Source organism: Hemiscyllium ocellatum, chromosome 23 (genome assembly GCF_020745735.1).
Source record: "Hemiscyllium ocellatum isolate sHemOce1 chromosome 23, sHemOce1.pat.X.cur, whole genome shotgun sequence".
In the NCBI taxonomy this organism is placed as follows: domain Eukaryota; kingdom Metazoa; phylum Chordata; class Chondrichthyes; order Orectolobiformes; family Hemiscylliidae; genus Hemiscyllium; species Hemiscyllium ocellatum.
Genome location: NC_083423.1, coordinates 31,103,823 through 31,124,825, shown reverse-complemented (window position 1 = coordinate 31,124,825; position 21,003 = coordinate 31,103,823). Strand labels below are relative to the sequence as shown.

At 40.0% G+C, this 21,003-nt stretch overlaps 1 protein-coding gene across 1 annotated transcript in view; it reads right to left on the bottom strand.

Moving 5' to 3' along the window:
* Positions 1–8,138: 8,138 nt before the first annotated feature.
* The window catches only part of LOC132826897 (putative interleukin-17 receptor E-like), a 38,690-nt gene continuing 25,825 nt past the window's right edge, over positions 8,139–21,003 (bottom strand). Inside the window, exons 13-18 of the mRNA XM_060843174.1 lie at positions 17,443–17,591; positions 16,914–16,979; positions 16,264–16,321; positions 12,919–13,035; positions 10,895–10,949; positions 8,139–9,711 (exon numbers count right to left, since the gene is read on the bottom strand). Of these exons, the coding sequence (XP_060699157.1) occupies positions 9,666–9,711; positions 10,895–10,949; positions 12,919–13,035; positions 16,264–16,321; positions 16,914–16,979; positions 17,443–17,591 (491 nt within the window). The 3' untranslated portion in view covers positions 8,139–9,665. The remainder of the gene's footprint in view (positions 9,712–10,894; positions 10,950–12,918; positions 13,036–16,263; positions 16,322–16,913; positions 16,980–17,442; positions 17,592–21,003) is intronic.

Sequence of the window (21,003 nt, the reverse complement as noted above, 5' to 3'; positions counted from 1 at the left end):
AATGGCTACTTCCCACAAATGAATAAAAAACTTGAAATATTATTGATTTTTTTAATGAAATTCTACTCTTAATTGAGCATTTAACCCTGTCACTAACGATTGGTCCGATGAAACTGCATTTCTTTGGCCAATCTAATTTTGAAATATTAAGCTCAATTAATTGAAGTTGCAACAATATTTTCTTTTTATCGTGTAGTTTGACGCAACGCTGAACTTAATTTTAAAACAGACTGCTTGAGAAGGCAATATCATGAGCTGTCTTCAAGTTTAGACTTAAAAGTAACATTACTTATTACACATTAAAACCACATATTACAATATATGGTCATCATAGATGTAGTAAAAAAGATCACACAATACCAAGTTATAGTCAAATAGGTTTATTCGGAAGCATTAGCATTTGGAGAGCTGCTTCTTCATCAGGTAATTGTGGAGCAGGATCATAAGACTCAGAATTTATAGCAAAAGATCTCAGTGCCATGCAACTGAAATGATGTATTAAACACAGCTAGATTGCTTTTAAATTTTTAACCTTTTAGAATTGGTTGCAGATTTTGGTTCATTAATATGTAAATCTCAGAACTTCTTTCCAGTCACATTCTCGAGATAACTTAAGATTTTATCAATGAAGTTGACAACCTAGCTCAGATAATGCATTAAAAGTGCAAGATCAGAGTCTGTATCCCAATCTTGAGTTAGACTGTTCCTATTACCAAAGTAGGAATTTATAACATGTCACATGGATAAAACCTTAAGTTAACTTTGTCCACCCTAGTCCACTACTGGCACCTCCACATCATAGATATACCAAACTCTCACTTAGAATTACACTAGGTGAGGACTAATCCAGTTTTCTTGTATATTCATGTCCATCTTCACTTAAAACTCTCTAAAGTCCTAGTCTACTGTGGTCTAGTCTGGTGTCATCTAATTCTACGCATCTTGTGCTATTTTTGCTCAGTAATACTTGGTTCCATGACATCACTAGGTTGTTCCAACAATCCTGAAGCAAAGCCTACTTAGAGTGTTACAATTGATTATTATTGTAATATTAACAGTACACTAAATTTTATTTTAAAGTATTCCTCTTACTTGCCATACGCCTTGTCCTTTGTCATCCAATTTCCTTTTGTCCTGTTTTTCCCTCTTTTTTACAGTGATTCTTTGTAAATAAAACTAGTAAAATAACTAGATTCTGTGCACAAGATTTCAATTAATGCTGGTCTGATTCAGAATGTAAATAGAAATTACAGAGAAAGAGGGGAATAGACTATACGAGTTAGTACTTAAAATGTTGGGAGGCATTTTCCAACGGGGAGAAAAGCTGCAGAAAATGTCATACTTTCACAGCTCTTGCATTTATAAAAGTGTGAATATAATAGAATTTAATTCAGTACAGCACAGAAACAAGCCCTTCAACCCAAGCCTGTGCCAATTCTAATTCTTAGACTCACGATGTGTTGTCCATGTGTAGCTTCTATCACCTGGTTGCCTCCCGTTCATTTATGTATCAAAATATGCCTTAAACATTGCTAATGAGCCTGATTCCCCCACCTCCTCTGGCAGTGTGTTCAAGGCATTGGGATTTGTAGCCAGCTCAGCCCAGATCCCATTAGACTCTACTCTTTGTACCAACCTGCTTTGAGGTAACTATCAAATGCATTACAGGCATTTTATAAGGTACTTATCAAATCATCTTGCTCCTTATATACACACAATTCTTTGGGATTCCCCTTCATCCTGCTGGCCAAGAACACTTCAAAGCGACCCCCCCCCCCCCCGCTTTAGCCTACCTTATCTCTGTATGAGTTCCTTTCTGTGTTCTGTGTATTCTTCAAGGATTTTGTCTATTTTTAGTTGTCTAGACCTTAAGTATGCTTTTTTTTGTCTAAGTTGATCATTTCCAAGGTTACTGAATCCTGACTTTCCTGTCCATCACTTTCACTGGAACATGCCTGTCCTACATTTTAATCAACTGATCCTCAAAAGACTGCCATATGTCAGATGTGGATTCACCTTCAAACAGCTGCTCCCTCTCACATTCTTCAATTCTTGCCTCATTCAGTTATAGCTGGCCTTTCCCTAATTTAACACCTTCATCTGAGGTTCACTGTTATCCTTATCAAAAGGTATCTGAAAACTTATATGGAATTATAGTTCACTATTCTCAAAATGGTCCCCCACTGGCCAGACTCATTCCCCAATGCCAGGGCAATTATGGCCCCCTCTTTCAATGGATTATCCAAATACCGTTTCAAAACACCTTCCTGGACACATCTAACAAATTGTTCCCATTCCAAACCCTTGGCATTAAGAGAGTTCCATTAATAAGGAGGATAATAAACTCACCCACCACAAAAGCTGTTATTTTCACATCTGACTACATAACCCTTCCTCTATCTCTCACTGGCAGCTGGGAGGACTGTAGTACAATCCCAGCATTGTAATTACATCCTTCCTGTTCCTGCGCTCTACCCAGACTGCCCTGCTGCAAGATCCCTCCAGGGTGTCCTTCCTCAGCACAGCTGTCAGATACTCTCTAACCAGTAATTCTACTACCCCACCTCTTTTGCTTGCTCGTCAGCTTGTCTAAAACATCAATATCACGGAATGTTAAACTGCCAATCCTATCCCTCTTTTAACCATGTGACAGCAGCACATGATTATTGCATTAATCTAGGCTCTAGGTTCATTCATCTTACTTGTTATGCTTCTTGCTTTGAAGTATATACAGTCCAAGCCTCCAGTTCCACTGAGCTCACCGATTTCTCCCTGACTACTCTTCCTCTTAGCAATATTTGTCTGAGACTCATGCTCTTCCCCAGTCTCCAAACTTATTGACTGGTCCAGATTCCACCCTACCTTTTGAGTCACTAGTTTAAATGCTCACAAGCACACTGTAGAACCTCCCTGCCCCTCCAGTTAGGTACAACTCATCCTTCTTGTACAGGTTCCATTGTGCCTGGAAGTCATCCCAATGATGCACATATCTAAAGCCTTCCCCCTTACACCAGCTCTTTAGCTACGTGTTCAATTGTACTCTGTCTTTGTTCCTAGCCTCAGTAGCACGTGGCACAGGAAGTAATCCTGAGATTACTACCCTGGGAGTCTTGTTTTTTAGTTTACTACTTAACTCCCTGAAATGTCATTGCAGACCTTGTCACTCTTCCTACCAATGTTATTTGTGCCAATGTGGATGATGACTTCTGTCTGCTTTCACTCCTATTTCAGCATGACCTATACCCACTCAGAGACATCTATGACCCTGGCACCAGAGAGGCAACCTACCATCCCGGAATCTCTCTTGCAGCCTCAGACATCTCTATCTATGGCCCTTCAATTACTATTGTTCTACTTTGCTTTGTCCCTCCCCTCTGTACAGCAGGGCCAGCCGTGGTGCTACTGCTCTGGCTGCTACTGCTGTTGTCTCCTGATGGACCATCCTCCTTCTCAGTATCCAAAACAGAATACTTGGTAGACAGGGGGACAGCTGCAAGGGACCCCCTCACTGACTGCCTGCCCCGTCTACCGGTCACCCATCTATCTTCCTGTACCTTGGGTGTGACCATGTTTCTATAACTTCTATCTATAATGCTCTCCACCATTTGTGTGTTCCTTAATGCCTCCAACTGCTGCTCACGCTGATCCATTCATCCAGTGAGCAGCTGAAGGGGTACATTTCCTGCAGATGTCTCTAACAGGGATGCTCTCAGCGTCCATGATTAACAAATTCTCGCAGACAAAACACAAAACCCCACCCTGACTCTGACTCCACTCCACCTCTGTTGGCTGTTAGATTACAAGTTAGCTTTTAATTAGCTACCTAAAAATTATAGTTATCACTCTCTAACAAATAGCACCCCCTAACTACTCACTATCTGAACTCCCTGACTTAACTAGAAGATGAACTAACTGTACTAACCCTTAAGAAAGACTGAGCACACTTCCCCAGTAACTGCAGTGAGTTTCTTTCATTTGCAGTACAAAGTGTCACTGCTCTCCTTTTGCACTGTTTTATATTGAAATCACGGCACGACTCATAGACTATTTAATGCTGACTGCTGTCCAATCTGCCATCGCAGCAAATCAGACTCACTGCACACCCTTTCCTGTAATGTAGTGAAAGTTAGAGGACCAAAGAACTCTCAAAACGAATGACTGGTGTTAAGGTTAATTTGATGGTCACCATCAGGCTAGGTGAGAGGTCAAAAAGGCATGGCCTTCATGGTGACTTCAGCGAGTGTGGGAATTGAACCTGTGCTGATAGCATCGCAAACCACCTGATCAGAAAACTGATGGGCCTCCCCAAGTATAATACAACAAATAATTAATTTAACTGAAAATTTGTAATATGGATGCCTCAGATTTGGGAACTTGCACTATTGGGGACAGAATCTTCCTAGTCCTGAGAAAATGCGACTAATGGTGAGAAAGTTGGGTAAATTATGAGGCTACTCAACATCGAGAGCAGGGAGTCCCATTTTGCAATCAACTATTAAATGGTGAGACAAAATTGCTAGTGAGCAGCAAGAGTGTATTTGCATGATTCACATGCTGCTTTTAATGTATGTTGTAAAATTAAAAAAGAAAATTCCTAAAATAAAATGATGCTTAGATAGAATATAGTATAATACTAAACAGCACATTTTCTACAACATGCATTAACATCTCATTGTTGCCTAGTTTCACTTCATTAGTATGCAATTTCTCATTCTCTCATCCACCAGATAGAAACTAGTGAGAATTCCCAGTATGGAATTTTGAGTAGTTACCTTGGGATCCAGTTCACCATTTGCTTCAGTATTCACTTCGAGTGCATGGCACCTTTCATCGAACTGTTGCTTCAAGGACACTTTGCACACAAGGACAAACACTGACTGCATGGGTTCGACCAGAGTTCATCTCAGTACTGCTTGCTCACCTGAGGCTCACTCACTTTGTGCCTACTTCGATACTCACTGTATTCCTGCCTTGCTTTTTTGGTGCTTTACCACCCCCAAATCAAAACTTAAAGGCTCACAGTACTTCTCCCCAATCTTGTTGTTTAGCATAGCTGCATTGGTGGGCATAACCAAAATGCTGTTCAAGGGATAATGATGAGGGCTGTACCTGTAATTCCAGGGGGCATGTGGGAACATGTGGAGGATCAATACTGATAGAAGAAAAAGTCTTGGATGCTTGAGTGTCCCCCTGAAAACCGCACGGAGCCTGCAAATGGAAAATGGCTGTGATCACACTTGGAGTTGGTGGGCTTTCATGATTTGGATGTGAACATAGGAGGTATGGTTAGTAAGTTTGCAGACGGCACCAAAATTGGAGATGTAGTGAACAGCTAAGTTATCTCAGTGTTCAATGGGGTCTTGATCATATGGGCAGAAGAGTGGCAGATAGGGTTTAATTTAAACAAATGTGAAGTTCTGCATTTTGGAAAGGCAAATCAGGGTGGGACTTTTACATTTAACAGTAAGATCCTGGGGAGTGTTGTTAAACAAAGAGACCTTGGAGTGCAGATTCATAGTTCTTTGAAAGTCGAATCATCGGTGGCCAGAATAGTGAAGAAGACATTTGGTAACCTTGCCTTTTTTGGTCAGTGCATTGAGTGTGGGAGTTGGGATGTAATGTTGCAGCTGTTCAGGACATCAGTTAGCAGAAAGTGAGGACTGCAGATGCTGGAGATCAAAGTCAAGAGTGTAGTGCTGGAAAAGCACAGCAGGTCAGGCAGCATCCAAGGAGCAGTAAAATCAACATTTTGGGCATAAGCCCTTCGTCAGAACATTGGTTAGGCCACATTTGGAATACTACATGCAATGTTATTTTTGGGGAGGTTGGGTGGGGTTCTCCCTGCTATCAGATGTTGTGAAACTTGAAAGGGTTCAGAAAAGATTTACAAGGATGTTACCAGTATTGGAGGATTTTAGGTATAGGGAGAGGATGAATAGACTGAGGCTATTTTCCCTAGAGCATCAGAGGCAGAGAGGTGACCTTATAATGGTTTATAAAATCATGAGGGACATAGATAGAGTGAACAGCCAAGGTCTTTTCCCAAAACTAGAGGGAATATGTTTAATGTGAGAGGGGAAAGATTTAAAAGGGACCTAAGGGAGAAATTTTTCACACAGAGGGTGGTACGTGTGTGGAATGAGCTGTTAGAGGAAATAGTGAAGGCTGGTACATTGACAACATTTCAAAGACATCTGTTAGGTATATGAATAGGGAGGATTAGAGGGATATAATCCACATACCAGCAAATGGGATTAGATTAATTCAACATATCTGGTCGACATGGATGAGTTGGATCATCCATGTCTTGCTGTCTTGCTGTACAGCTCTAAGACTCTATGACTGCATGAGTCTTGAGATTGTTCAAGGGGCAATTGCATTAACAGGGACTTTCACAGTAGAGGTTGAAGTTATCAGTAATCATGGAATCCTGCATGTGAAAACCATGCAGTAACTGTGTGTGGAATACAATCCTGTTCACCAGCTATTTTGACCATGTCATTAGTCCTTGCAGACTCAAGAAAGTCATGTCTGTGAAGTAGAAGTGATCACACGTGATCTTAAAATTGGGACCTGCAGGCCATAAAATATAAAAATAAAGCAAGATCCCTAGGCTGCACAGGAACATGGAACTGATGCCCTATCACTTTGAACTGCAAGTATTCAACAACATGCTCTTTTATGCACTGATGCCTTTCTTAGGTGATGTGGGACTAAGAGGACAGGATCTCAGCACTAACAATCTCCCAGTGTCTCTTTGTGACATGACAGGTGCGGAGTTTGTCAGAAAAGAATCCTACATCAACAATCCACATAAAAGTATCCCATGAGCCTATTTGTCAGAGTTCTCCATGTCCCACCTACAGAGCATTGTGCTAAATTGAGAGTAATGCAAATGCAACTGTTCACAATACGAAAAACCTTTTCTGTTTCTTAAGTTCCCCATGTAGCTTCATTATTAGTTATGAATAAAAGAACCGAGCTGCAGTAGCAGTTTCCATCATTGCTGTCAATGTGATGCAAGGGAAGGTGCAGACAGATTGTGGAGGAACAAATGCATCAGCAAGCCCAGGAAGAGCAGCAACCTCCAATGAGAAGGGTCACAGTTGAAGGGCCCCTCAGGAGGCACATGAGGGCTAGAATACCATCACCTCCAGTTAAGTGAGGCCCAATGTCACCACAGGCTGAGGATGTCTCAGCATACATTCACAGAACTCCTTGAGCAGGACCCACAACCTGATGGAGTGGGTGACCATCCTATCCTGGTGTCCACGTGCTCATAAAATGTTTATACAAAAGGCTTCTTCCAGGATTCTACTCGGGACCTGCATGGGATTTCTCAATCCTCAGCCTACAGATGTTTCAGGTTTGTTACCAAAGCACTTTATGCAAGATCACATTGATGCTGCAGCCCGGACACTAGGCTTATCCAACACAACTGGCTTCCGTAAGAGGCAGGATTCAAGAGACTAGACACATTGTGTTGGAAGGACTATAAGACAGCCAGTTCATCAATAAACAAAGCTCCTGTTCCATCAATGTGCAAGTCATCTGCAAAGATTGGCATGAGATCTTAGAAGTATAAACCAAGTACCCTGGGCACTGCCATAATGCTTATACCCTTGGGAATTCTCACATCCCTGCTGTGTTTTAAGGGCCAAATGCCTTAGAATGACATAGTATGATGGTTCCATTGAGCAACCCTTTAAGTGAGATGTGTGTGTGTGTGTGTGTGTGTGTGTGTACGTGTGTGTACGTGTGTAATACAGCCCAAGGTAAAATAGACAATAGATTTGCTGCAGTTAAGGTTCTAATGCATGGTTCAGTCCGCAGGGCCCTGCAGTATATTCACAAGGAAAGAAAAACAAAACAACATGCAATTTGTCAAAAATGACACAGCCAATTTTTGGTAAGATCCAGATCAGAGTGTTTTTTACGACACTTAAGTTCTCACCATCACTCCCAGGTTGGAATCAATATTCCAGAACAAAGAGAAAACCACATTCAGCAGCCACACAAGAGATCAACCAAATAAATAGCAAAACAGAAATACAAAAAAAAGACTTTTTTTATTTATATTTTAAAAAATTACAATGCAGTTGTATTCCATACATGTAGCAAAATTGTGAGATGCATTTTAATGAGTCTGTAATACAACCATTTTTCCAATTTACATATACATATTGAGCAAATATTTCAGTAACCATGAAGAGCACAGCAGGATATTCAGTGCAACCAATTCCACTTAAACATCATAATATTTTGTGTCGAAGAAAAATCAATTATATTCAATGTTTTTGCCATTTCATAAATCTTGTATTGTTTCACCTCAAGAACCTTTCCAAAACTGTTCCTGAACCAGAGGTTTCAGACAAGAAAATTAAGTTCTACCAGCAAACAATCTCAGTAAACACCTTTCAAAATACACTTATAAAATGGACTAAGTTCCTCGCTGTTGAGTCACTAATACTGGTTTGAATGTATGTTGTAACATTGAAAAAGGCAATTTCTAAAATAAAGCAATGTTAGATAAAGTATAATACTAAACAGTACATTTTCAATATCAAAACATTAGCAAACACATAATTGTACAAGTTGCTTTTGATAGATATTCCAAACTATCTAGTGGAGACAAATGTTGATGGATAAAGTGTTTAATATTTCTCAACTCAATTACTTCAGTCCTGAATTAAGTTACAGTTAAAATATTTTAATTTCAGCATTGTACACTGGCCACCAAAAATATCTTTCTGAATAGATAGTCACAAAGGTATTTACAAAATACTTATACAGAAGTATACAATTGCTACTCCAAATCTTTACAATTGGTACAAATTGGAATGAGTTAAACCATACTTGAGCATTTAGACACATTTTACACCGCCACTTATGTCATTAATACTTTAGAGAGAGAGAGACAGAGAGAGAGAGAGAGAGAGAGAGAATGAGAAAATATGCAATTGGCTTTGTGCAAATAAAAGAACTTCCGAATTCTCTGTATCAGGCAAAGATATGCCAATCCCTGAAGAATCTAGACACACATTAACACCTAGATTCATGGATAAACTAAGAAAAAAAAGGGTTTCTTAAACCAAAAGAGAAAATGCTGGAAAATCTCAGCAGGTCTGGCAGCATCTGTCAGGAGATAAAAGAGCTGATGTTTCGAGTCTAACTGACCCTTTGTCATAGCTAAAAAACTTCTTAACTCTACAGCTACCATCAACTATAAGGAATCACTAATCTAAGGGCAAAAAGATGAAAAATACTCGATGTATTCTATAGCTGCAAGCACCACAATAATACATTTAATTCAGAGTATACTAGTTGAATAACTAGCTACATCTGGATTGTCTGCACCTTTACATACTTAGACCTGAAAACAAAAGGTTGGTCCATTATCAAAAGCAGAACAACAAAATATCTATTCTCAAGCTTATTGTCTTTTCACTTCTTCATAAATGAGTATTGAAGCTTTTCTATGTGTGCTTCTGATAAAACTAGAATAAGTGTTGCACCCACAATCTTAGGCAACGTATGCTGCAATAAATAGTAGGAGATCTGCTCAATGTTCTAAACCTTCTTTTCACAGAAGCAGCTCAGAGTAAATGTTCTCTTCATTTCACAGAGAAATTTAGCAAAATCTTTGCTGAGCTCGATGTATATGATTAAAAACTTGAGAGGGGAGAGACTTCTTGTGTGTCCACGGACATTCTGAAAAATAATCAATAACGCTTCTGTAAAATATGTAGAGATGCAGATAATAGCCTTAAATGTACTTTTACCAACATTACTGTAGCTGGGCAAAATATCATGGGATTTTAAGAATGTTTCAGGTTTGTGTGATTTTTAATATCGGTTTTAAAAACCTTTGGCCTAAAGCAGGTCTCAACCACGAAGTTGCTTTCACATTTATGGTTGATTAATTATTTTAGGATTTTATGCTAATTTCCTCAATTGCAGGATATCCATAACGCGTTAAAATCAAGTTATTTTCCTAATCAACCTGTTCAGAGATGTTATTACATACTTCTGGAGCAGATGAGACTTGAACACAGATCTCTGAAATTAAAGCTGGATCTTTTGGGCATGAGAAGATGTTTTGATTTTTTTTAGCATTCACTACTTTACCATAAGTGAGGTTAAAAAAAGGGTCTTTAAAAATAAATGTTTTCAGTAATGTTAAATCCTGTTTTCTTCCCACAAGTGGCAGATTGACATTAAGTTTTTTTTCATTGTACAATCATATTAATCAAATTTAAGCGAATAAAGGATTCTGATAAAATTAGATTTAAAGCATTATCTGACTTTATTATTCTATGGTGTATTTTTTGTCCACCAGCATACAAAGGAAAATGAGTGGAAACTTGAGGTTGTTGGAGAGTGAAACATTTTTCCTAGTCGGAATTCTAATGCAAACTGTTACAAACTTTCAGAAAATAACAAGGTCGTCAATGGGCTCACTAAGTTCTCAAATATGAAACCACAACCTATCCTCCTAAGGAGAACATGTTCTTGGAATTGCTGAATATTTAAACACCCATCTCCATATCAGCTCATTAAAATGTATTATATTATTGTTGGCTACATTCTCTTAAAAAGGGATTCAAAGTGAAAGGATCTTCAGATATGGAGGAACAAGTAGCCCCAAAGAAGATCAAGGTACAGTTTAGAAAGTTACACTTCCAAATATTATTGGGTTAGTTCCAATAGAAATTTTAAAATTAAGTATCAAAAAAACTTTGAAAAGTACAATTTCTAATTAATATCTAATTAATATCAATCTTAGAAACAAAGTCACCAGTACAGTATAAAAACCTCTCGCTTTTGACGAGTCCAAAGCATTGTCTTGCTTTAAATGCTTCTGCTATTATCCACAACTGAGAAGTTTTCCTACCTTTTGGATGACTGGCTTGAATGCTGAGCCACTTTTCTGTATGGACGATGAAGAGCTATATAAATGTTGAGCGACAGAAAGAGAAGAAAAGTACATCTTTACTATTGTACACATTGAATTTTCTATTTAAGAAACAATTGTGAGAAAAAGTGAATAGTTCACATATAACGCCTTAGCACTGCTAAATCTACTGTAAAGCTACTTTTGTGCAGGCCTTGGAGTTTTAGTGACACTGGCTTTTAACTACAAAGTCTAGATATTAAGATCTGGTTTAAAATATCAGGTTGATTGCCTGCCACACATTTTCCTATTTTGAAGAAAAAATTCATGGATGCGATTGGATTCAAACATAAATAATATTGATAAAAGCATTATTACTACTATCATTGGAAAGGATTTGTTTTCCAGAGACTGGGCATGAAATGCATGCAGATCTGACAAGCTATTATAAAACCTTTCCAGTGAAGGATCACTATCCTCAAGCACACTCAGAAGCAGAAGCTGTATGATTATGGGGAGGATACAGGGTTGGAAATCCTGCTGTCATTCCCTCTCCATCTGATTCAGTTTGTGTGGTTAAATCTCTTTGGCAGCCTTCCCACTGAGTTGCCAATTGAGGTCCTTAAGTGGAACATTAATGCCCACTTCTGGGTTTTATTCTGCCACCATTGGACTCTTCATAAATGGGAAACTAAATGATGCATTGACTTGCAGCTTCCTGGAAAGGGCAAGGTGTCAAGCAGTAAAAGACATACCGCTTGATTGAGAGACAATGTGCAAGGAAGGGACGGCAGGTGCCCACTGAAAGCCAATTCCTTGCTCATTCTACACCCACCACAACATTTGTCGATGCCCCTTCCACCAACCCCAACTTGCCCTCATTTACTTTGCTCGCTGTCCCTGGCAAAGACCGAAATTAATTATTAGCAGGAGCCATACCTCTGTTGGTACTAATGGTGAAAGAGAATTGTTAGCCTCTGATTAGTTGGCAGTTCTTGGTGGGAGGAGCACAGATTTTTGCCATCTGAGGTTCTCCTGGAATAAAATGTCCCCATAAAAGCCTAGGCTTCTCACTGCTAATGAAGGGCTGGATTTCCCCAAGGTTCTTGGACATCAAGTCAAGAAGGGTGCTGCCAACTCATCCCACCCCTGCATGGGCAAGTGATTAAAAATAAAACACAATGTAGCTAGGAAAGAGCTTTCCTGCTCAGTCATGAAATATTAAAGGGTTTCAGAAAGGTTGCAGAGATCGCCATCAGGCTGCTTAAATCATGTCAGCAAATGGCACTGTCCACTTGGAGGTTCAGGCCTCAATAAGTCAAGCTACACTCTCCAGATGGGTATCCTCCTGCAGCTTGCAATAGGAGGTGGTAACTTTGCCAGCCTGCCTGAACACAACTTGGGTCTTGTGGATCTAGGAGAGGAGGGTATTTTTCTTTGACGTGCCCACTTTGTCACACTCCTCCACTTTTGACCTCTCGACTGCTGCTTTTCCATCAGCCAGACTGAGTTAAAAATCAGCACCATCAGCTTAGGCTGGTAAATAGGCCAATAAACAAAAAGCAATAAAAGCCTCCTCACAAAAGGTGGGGGGGGGGGAATGCGATGCAGAAGTCCATAAATGCAAGATCTACTCAGGTATCCAAGAGGAGGATAAATATTAAAAGGTAGGGAAGGAATGTCAGGGAACTATTGCAGTTAAGTTTTAAAACAACCACACTGAGTAAAATGACAGAGTAGTTTCCACGACCCAGTCTGTATTCCAATAAAAGAGTAACATGCGTTAAAGTATTTTAATGCCAAGAAAAACTCGACCCCCAAGAGAAAAAGATGGTGAAAAGTGTCTGCTTTTACTGTTAATGATTATCATAGTATATTGCTGCTATAAGCTGTGTAAAGTTACAATTCATACATTCATAAAAACATTAATGCTTTAAAGTGAAATGCACATCTTCTTTCAAGGCCAAGCAACAGTCAATGCCAACAGTTCAAACAATGAATACTGTTTCACTATTATTTCTCACCTCTGCAGACCATGTATCCTGCAACAAGGATCACAGTCAGTAGAATCACTAAAATCATAATGATTGCAACTGGCCAGGTATACGTTGAGGAAGTACCCGTGGCTTTTAATTCTGTAACTGGAAACAAATGGATATTGCATGACTGATTTATACAGTACTATGTAAAATGTAAAAGAAATCGCACCACTCATAACTGAAATTTCCTGTCACCTGCACTTCCAAAGACTCCTCTCGATTCCCTAACATGTAATTCCAAGAGAAATAAGAAAGGATGGAGCCTAGTCTCCTCTCCTAGACTCTCCCCAACTATCCCTCCTACTGTCGCACTAAAAGACTTATAATTTTGCTAACGTAACAGTTAGAGGACAGACAGAGTTTAAGATTTTATTGTTTGCTCTTCTATCCTTTGGAGATTTCTGTGACAATGCTTCCATCAGAAGCTCATCCACCTAATGTTAATGGTTTCCCATTTCATTCAGCTCTGACTTCATATCAGTGCGGTTAATGGCTGAAGCCTTCAATGTTCCCTGCAATTTCCTTCTTGTAGCAAAATTATCAATGTGATTAACATCTTTTTAGATCCAATGCTGTGCACAAATCAGTTCACAATTTGTTTCTCCCATATGAAGATTTATAACCATGTACTTATATTCAAATTTCTCATACACAGAGGAACCGCGATTATCCGAATTTCAGATTATTCGGACAAGATCGCAAAGTCCCGATGCTTGGCCAAACTATGTTATCCAGTATTCGATTATCCGAACAAAATACTCCTCACTCATGTTGTTCAGATAATTGAGGTTCCTCTGCACCGTGGAACTAACTACTGGCAGCTTATGGTAGAGTATTTCCAACAATCAATCAGCATCCAGCAAACTTCCCCGCAGAGCTGTGTGCTAATAACCAGATGTTCCCTTTTCTTTATGATGTTGTTTGCTGTGATGTTAGTTGAGGAATAAATATTGACCAGGACATCAGGAAGACCTCCCCTTCCCTTCACAAATCATCCCACAATATATTTTAATCTCCACTCAAGACAGATTCCTTTTGAACATAGAAGGCTGAGGAAGGATCTGATCACGGTACACAAAGTTTTGAGGGGCAGAGACAAGGAGCCATTTTTCCCCTAGCAGACAGGAAAATAACTAAAGGCCACTGTTTTAAGGCAAGGAACAGGATGTTTAGAAGGAATTTGAGGAGAAGAAAATTCACCCAGAATTGTGGATATCTGGAACTCACTGCCTAAGAACTGAAGAACTATTTAGGTGAGCTCTTGAAATGCAAAAGCATACAAGACTACAGGAAAATGCTGGAAAATGGAATCAGAAGGAATGGATGGTTGATGACCACAGTGGTAATATTTGCATGGAGCCAGAGCACATGGATAGGGTTCAAAATGAATATTTTGGGTCAGCGCTCACTAGTAAGAGGACCTAGAAATTGGGGAGAAGGTCTGTGATATCATTAGGATAGACAGAGAGGAGATTGAGTGGTCAAGCAGGCTTAAAAGTAAATACATTTCCAGGGTTCAATGATATGGATCCCAGTTTCTGTTTGAGTAAGGCAAGGGAGGAAATCGCAGAGCACTTGCAAAGATTTTCAATTCCTCTTTGGCCACAGCACAGGTGCTAGAGAACTGGAGGACAGTCAAAATAGCAGCATTACTCAGGAAGGAACCAAGGGATAGATGAGGAAACTATATGACCTCGGTGGTAAGGAAACTATTGGAAGCAATTGTGAGAGACAGAATTAATCTGCATTTGGACAGGTAGGGATTAATGAAGAATAGTTAGCACAGTTTTGTTCAGGAGAGGTCATGCCTAACCAATTTGATTGATTTTTTTTCAAAGGATGACCACATTTGTAGATTCTAATATAGTCTACTTTGACATCAGCAAAGCTTTTGATAAGGTCCCGCATGGGAGACTGATAGCAAAGATAAGAGCCCATAGGATCCACGGAAATTTGGCAAGTTGGATCCACAATTGGCTACGAGGCAGGAAACAGAGAGTAATGATTGAGGGTTTTTTTTTAAACTGAATGTTTGCATCCAGTAGGGTCTCAGTGTTGGGGTCCTTGTTTTTTGTGGTTATATAAATGTTTTAGACTTGAATGTACGAGGGTTGATCAGTAAGTTTGCAGATGATACAAAGTTTGGTGTGGTGGTACATAGGGAGGAGGATAGCCTTAGACTATAAAGAGGACATATGGCTGGTCTGACAGGCTGAAATGGAATTCAGTCTGGATAGATTTGAAGTGATGCACTCGGGTAGGACAAACAAAGCAAGAGAATACATAAAGAACTCTGGGAAGCATCGAGGATCAGAGGACTTTGGTGCGCATGTATACCAATCCCTTAAAGTATCAAAGCAAGTAGATAATGTGGTTAATGAAGCATTAGTTGAGGCATTGAGTTGAACAGAAGAGAGGTCATGCTGGGAATGTATAAGGGGTCATTTTAACTCAGTTGGCTGGAGAGCTGATCTGTAATGTAGAATAATGCCAAAGTATGGTTTCAATTCTCCTTCTCAACCTCTCCCCTCACCTGAAGCATGATGACCTCCGGTTAAACCACCAGTTGTCTCTCTCTCTCTCTCTAATGAGAGAGTAGCCCTATCGCTGGTAAGACCATGGCAACTTTACTTTTTTTAAAATGCTGGTTCGGCCACAGCTAGAATATTCTGTGCAGTTCTGTAGTCCACATTATAGGAGGGATGTGATAGCACTGGAGAGGGAGGAGAGGAGAGTTGCCTGTGCTGGAGAGATTCAGTTAAGACAATGACTGATTGGGGTTGCTTTCCTTTGAGCAAAGAAAATGTAGGTGCATCAAATTATGAAGGACATAGATACGGTAGAGGGGAAGAAACGTTTCCTTTTGAGGGAAGGATCAAATAACCAAGGGCATAAATCTCGGAAAAGAGGCAGACGACTTAGAGAAGATGGAAGGGAAAATCTTTTCACCCAGGGATGGTGGGAATCTAAAACTCACTGTCTGTTAGGTTGGTGGAGTAGTATTTAGGTATGCACTTGTGATGCCAAGGCATACAAGTCCATAGACCAAGTGTTGGAAAATGGAATTAGAACAGTTAGGTGGTTGTTTTGACCAACACAGGCATGATGGGCTGAAGAGCCTATTTCTGTGCTGTAAAAACAGAGAGTCTATGAGAAGGAACCTGAGTGCAATGGCACATCAGAAAGATTGTGCCTCCAACAATTCATCAGTGTGAACTGCATGTTGTAACAAATTATTTGAAACCGAGTATTCAGTACAAATGTAAAAGCAAACACACTAGACAGCTCAGCGGCAATCCTCTCAAAAAGAAAGATAAATAAGTCACTTACTCCACATGATGTCACAGAACTGAATCCGAACAGAATATTCTACATCTGTCCGCCATCCCTGTCAGGACAAATCAGTTTAGATATGTGTTAATTTTTTTAAAGACAAGGAAATGTAACCCTGCATGCACTGATTTGGAAGTTCTAGCAATTAGTGAAGTGTTATAAACAGCTTGACCATCCCTAGCTGCAGAAGAGAACGTGACTAGATTTTGTTACTTTCAATTGCTATTGAGCAAACCCTGCAGGGTATATTTTGATGAAATGTATGTGCTCCAATGCTTCCACGCCCCACCCCATGGGAAAATAGGCTACCCTGGTTGGTCTTGTATTGAATAAGAGCTGGAAATGTGTTGCTGGAAAAGCGCAGCAGGTCAGGCAGCATCCAAGGAACAGGAGATTCGACGTTTCGGGCATAAGCTCTTCTTCAGGAATCTGAAGAAGGGCTTATGCCCGAAACGTCGAATCTCATGTTCCTTGGATGCTGCCTGACCTGCTGCGCTTTTCCAGCAACACATTTTCAGCTCTGATCTCCAGCATCTGCAGACCTCACTTTCTCCTTGTATTGAATAAGCCAATCCAAATCTCCAACTTCAGGACAGGAAGTCAAAATTTAAGAAGAGAAATCTTTGCGAAGTTAAAAGCTCTCATACCTGTATACAAAAATTGCTGTCATATTCTTCCTGTGACAGGTTAAAAACTCGAGTGTAGGCACCAACCTGTAACAGGAAACATTTTAACGAGTTATTGCTTTGAGACAGGAACGGATATATGAATCAACGAACAAATCCGAAGTTATTGCAAATCTTCCTAAAAACAACTACCGCAGAAACATTATCCAAATAACATCAATGGAAGGTCAAGTACAACCTGATTTCTCTTTCAAAGGATATTTATTTTGAAATGCCTAGCAAGATCAGCTTAGAATGTTGATTGACAGCCAGAATAATTAAATAACTAACTTAGTTGTATAATGCAAAACAGCTTATGTTCAGAGTTCCAATTAAATTTAAGCTTTACTTTAGTGGGATTGGGAATAATTGTATTTTGTAAATATTTAATGTATCTGTATATTTGTAAACCTTCTCAAGTCTGTGGTGAAAATATGTTGTTGCATATGAAAGTATATAACATCTTTAGTCCCATTGACTAATCTGAGGTTTAAAATCAACATGAACTCACCGTATTTGCAGTAACCTGCAGCTCCTTCAGTGGGTCACACTCATGGGGGGCAGTCCTGTTACACAACGCCATCTTGAAGTCAGCCTTGTTCAAAGTCTTGAATGTAAACTGAAGCTTACTGTACTGCTCATCAAAAGTCATGTTCCAAGCTATATTAAAAATAATTGTTAACTGGTAACCATCATGCTTCAAAGTCTGTTCCGAAGATAGTACATTTGTAGTTTTGAGGTGAGGATCTCAGTTTATGCCAATAAATCTAAAATTTTGGATCATTTCCAAGAATTTAATTTCAAAGATATCGAGGTAGACCTTGACTTTGTATGACAATGTCTCCACAGCAACGTTTAAATCCTTTCCTAATAAAATCCAAACTTGGTGCCAGCTTTCTATCGCCCAATTTGTGCTATTACACAATATTAAGATCTACACCAGCTACACATGTTGTAGAGGAGACTGGAATTCACATGATCATTCCAGGGTTATCAGTGGGTAGGCGCATGGGGATATGTCCAGTAAATCAAGTGACCACCTACGTGCTCTCAACTCACCTCCACAAAATGCTAGATGGGTCGCTGCTAAAATTAGCAGCCGCTTCTCCAGATGTAAATAAATAAAAAGATCAATGAGGCCCATTTACAAGGTATTGACTGCAATCATGCACTTGTGATAGCTTCACATAGTTGGCACAGACAACGGGGAAAAAATGGGCAGGTTATTTTTAATGGCCTATGTGGGAGAAGGCAGGAAGGAAAGGTGAACACACACATTACCCCTCTTTGGAGGCCATCTTCTCTGCTAAATGCCACTGCCCTTTCTTTGGTGCCCACCTGACTTCCAAAACCAGAACTCCACCACCACTGCAGACCCCACTCAAATCCCTAGGCTCTCTGATAACTGCCCCCCCAACTCTAAAACCTCAAGACCTGCCTTTCCAGGACAGCTGTCACCTCCTATGTGGTCCTGACAATGCCTGTTACTGGCTGACTTAGAAGGGAATGATGGATGGAGTTCCAAGCCAGGCCTGCAGCTTCCAAGGATAAAATGTCCTTCCACTGATGGCTGTAAATACCACTGTTAGCCAATCAATTTAGCTGGATGCGTGACGGTTGGCAGATGGGTTTCTACTGGCTGCATCTCAGCTTCTAACTGACTGTCCATCTGGCCAGTGCCTGTAAAATGCAGCCAAAGGGCTTGCTGACTCATGTAAAAGACTTTTGCGTCTACAATGTATTTATTTCATCTTAAGTCTGCTGATAGTTGAAGTAACTTCCAAACAAAGATATGTTTAATTATCTAAGTTGAAAACAGTAAAGGACTTAAACAACTGCTCTTTGGTATAGTGTTTAACATAGATGAGAATAAAAAATTGTTTCAGGTTTCTGTAGGAACAGCCAGGCAGTCTGCTGATACACATCACAGGTCAGGCAGTATCCAAGGAGCAGGAGAATCGACGTTTCGAGCATGAGCCCTTCTTCAGGAATCCTGAAGAAGGGCTCATGCCCGAAACGTCGACTCTCCTGCTCCTTGGATGCTGCCTGACCTGCTGCGCTTTTCCAGCAACACATTTTCAGCTCTGATCTCCAGCATCTGCAGTTCTCACTTTCTCCTGATACACATCACATCCAAGTTCACTAAAATGCACCAGATTCGTATTGAGAAAGAGTAGTGTTTACTCAGAGATCTCAGACAAGAGGAGGATTCTGGAAACAATGGAGTGGAATCTTGAAGTTGTCCAGCAAAATGTAAGCCCTATTGAAGATAAATTGTCAAAGTTGGAGAAATAAATGGAGCAGCAAGACAAGCTGACATTTTGAAGGTGAGGGAATGTGTTGTGCCTCAGTTCAGAGAAACCAGTTAAGATAACAGATCTGAAACATCAGAGAAAAGAGTTTTGAGATATATAAATGACGGGTGAAACTGTAGATGGGTGGGTTAGTAAGTCTGCAGATGATACAAAAATTGGTGGAGTTGTGGATAGTGTAGAAAGTTGTCAAAGGATACAGTGGGATATAGATCAGTTGCAGTTATAGGTGGAGAAATGGCAGATAGAGTTAATCCAGTTAAGTGTGAGGTGGTGCACTTTGGGAAATCAAAGGTTAAGGAAAGGTATACAGTTAATGTCAGGACCCTGAACAACATTGATGTACAGAGGGATCTTGGGGTTCAAGTCCATGGCACCCTGAAAGTGGCCACACAAGTAGACAAGATGGTAAAGAAGGCGTATGGCGTGTTTGCTTTTATCAGTCAGAGTATTGAGTACAAGAGTCAGGATGTCACATTGCAGCTTTCTAAGACTTTGGTTAGGCCAAAGTTAGAGTGTAGCATTCAATTCCAGTTTCCACATTACAGGAGGATGTGGAAGCTTTAAAGAGGGTACAGAAGAGGGTTACCAGGATTCTTCTTGGATTAGAAGATATGAACTATAAGGACAGGCTAGAAAAACTCAGCTTGTTTTCTCTGGAGCAGCAGAGGAGAGACTTGATAGTAATCTATAAAATTATAAGATACACAGAGAGGCTTGATAGAATTTTCCTCCAGTAGTTAAAGTGTCTAAAACTAGGGGACATGCATTTAAGGTAATAGTGGGAAAATTAAAAAGATGTAAGGGACAAGTTTTCTTTTTTTAAAAAACTCACAGAGTGTGATAGAAGTGTGGAGCACACTGCCAGGGGTGGTGGTTGAGGCAAATACAAGAGACTTTTAGATAAACACATGACTATGCAAGGAAGGGAGGGATATGGACGAAGGACAGACAGAAGAGAGTAGTTTAATTTGGCATCATGTGGGCGCAACATTGTGGACCGAAGGGCTCATTCCTGTGCTGTACAGTTCTACGTTTCTGTCTATTCAGGGGCAATTCTGCAGTAGTTAACAAACTGATCAAACAAACAGTGCTTCATTGTGATTTTCCTACTTGGGTTGTCACTATTTCAGCAAAATCTAATTAATTTTCAGCTGGAATTCAAATTGGAATATAGTTGTAGCAATCTTTGTAAGCATTTGTATTGGTGGCTCAGGCTAGGGTCTGGGTTCAATGCCTGGCCAATGCCCAGTCATGATTTTTGCTTGAAGTTTTACTGGGCATAACCAAGTTCAGAAAGAATGGATGTTTGTTTCGCCTGGCTGGAGACTCTTGTATCTACTGCCAGGGTAAAGAGCAAGCAATTGTGAACAGATGTTATGAGAATTTGTTCACTTACACGGTGATAAATTTTAGAGAAATCTCTACTCCTCAGGGCTGTGCAGGCTCAACTTTTGAATAGTTTCAAGTCAGAATAGATGGGTTTCTGAAAATTGATGACATTAAGTAAAGTGGAGATAGCCAGAAAATGGTGTTGAGATGGTTGGCCATGATCCAGAAAAATGGGGAAGACTTGACATGCTGAATTGCCTGTTCATATGTGACCCTGTCACTACTGAGAGAGACAGTCTTTTCAAGTGGAAAGAGTGTTGCTGTTAGTGCCTGACAGACCAGATTTCATGTAATCCCTCAAAAGAACACAATCAGAAAGAAATCTGTCTTCTGTCTATTTTGAAAGAACTTTCAAAGAAGGCATTTTG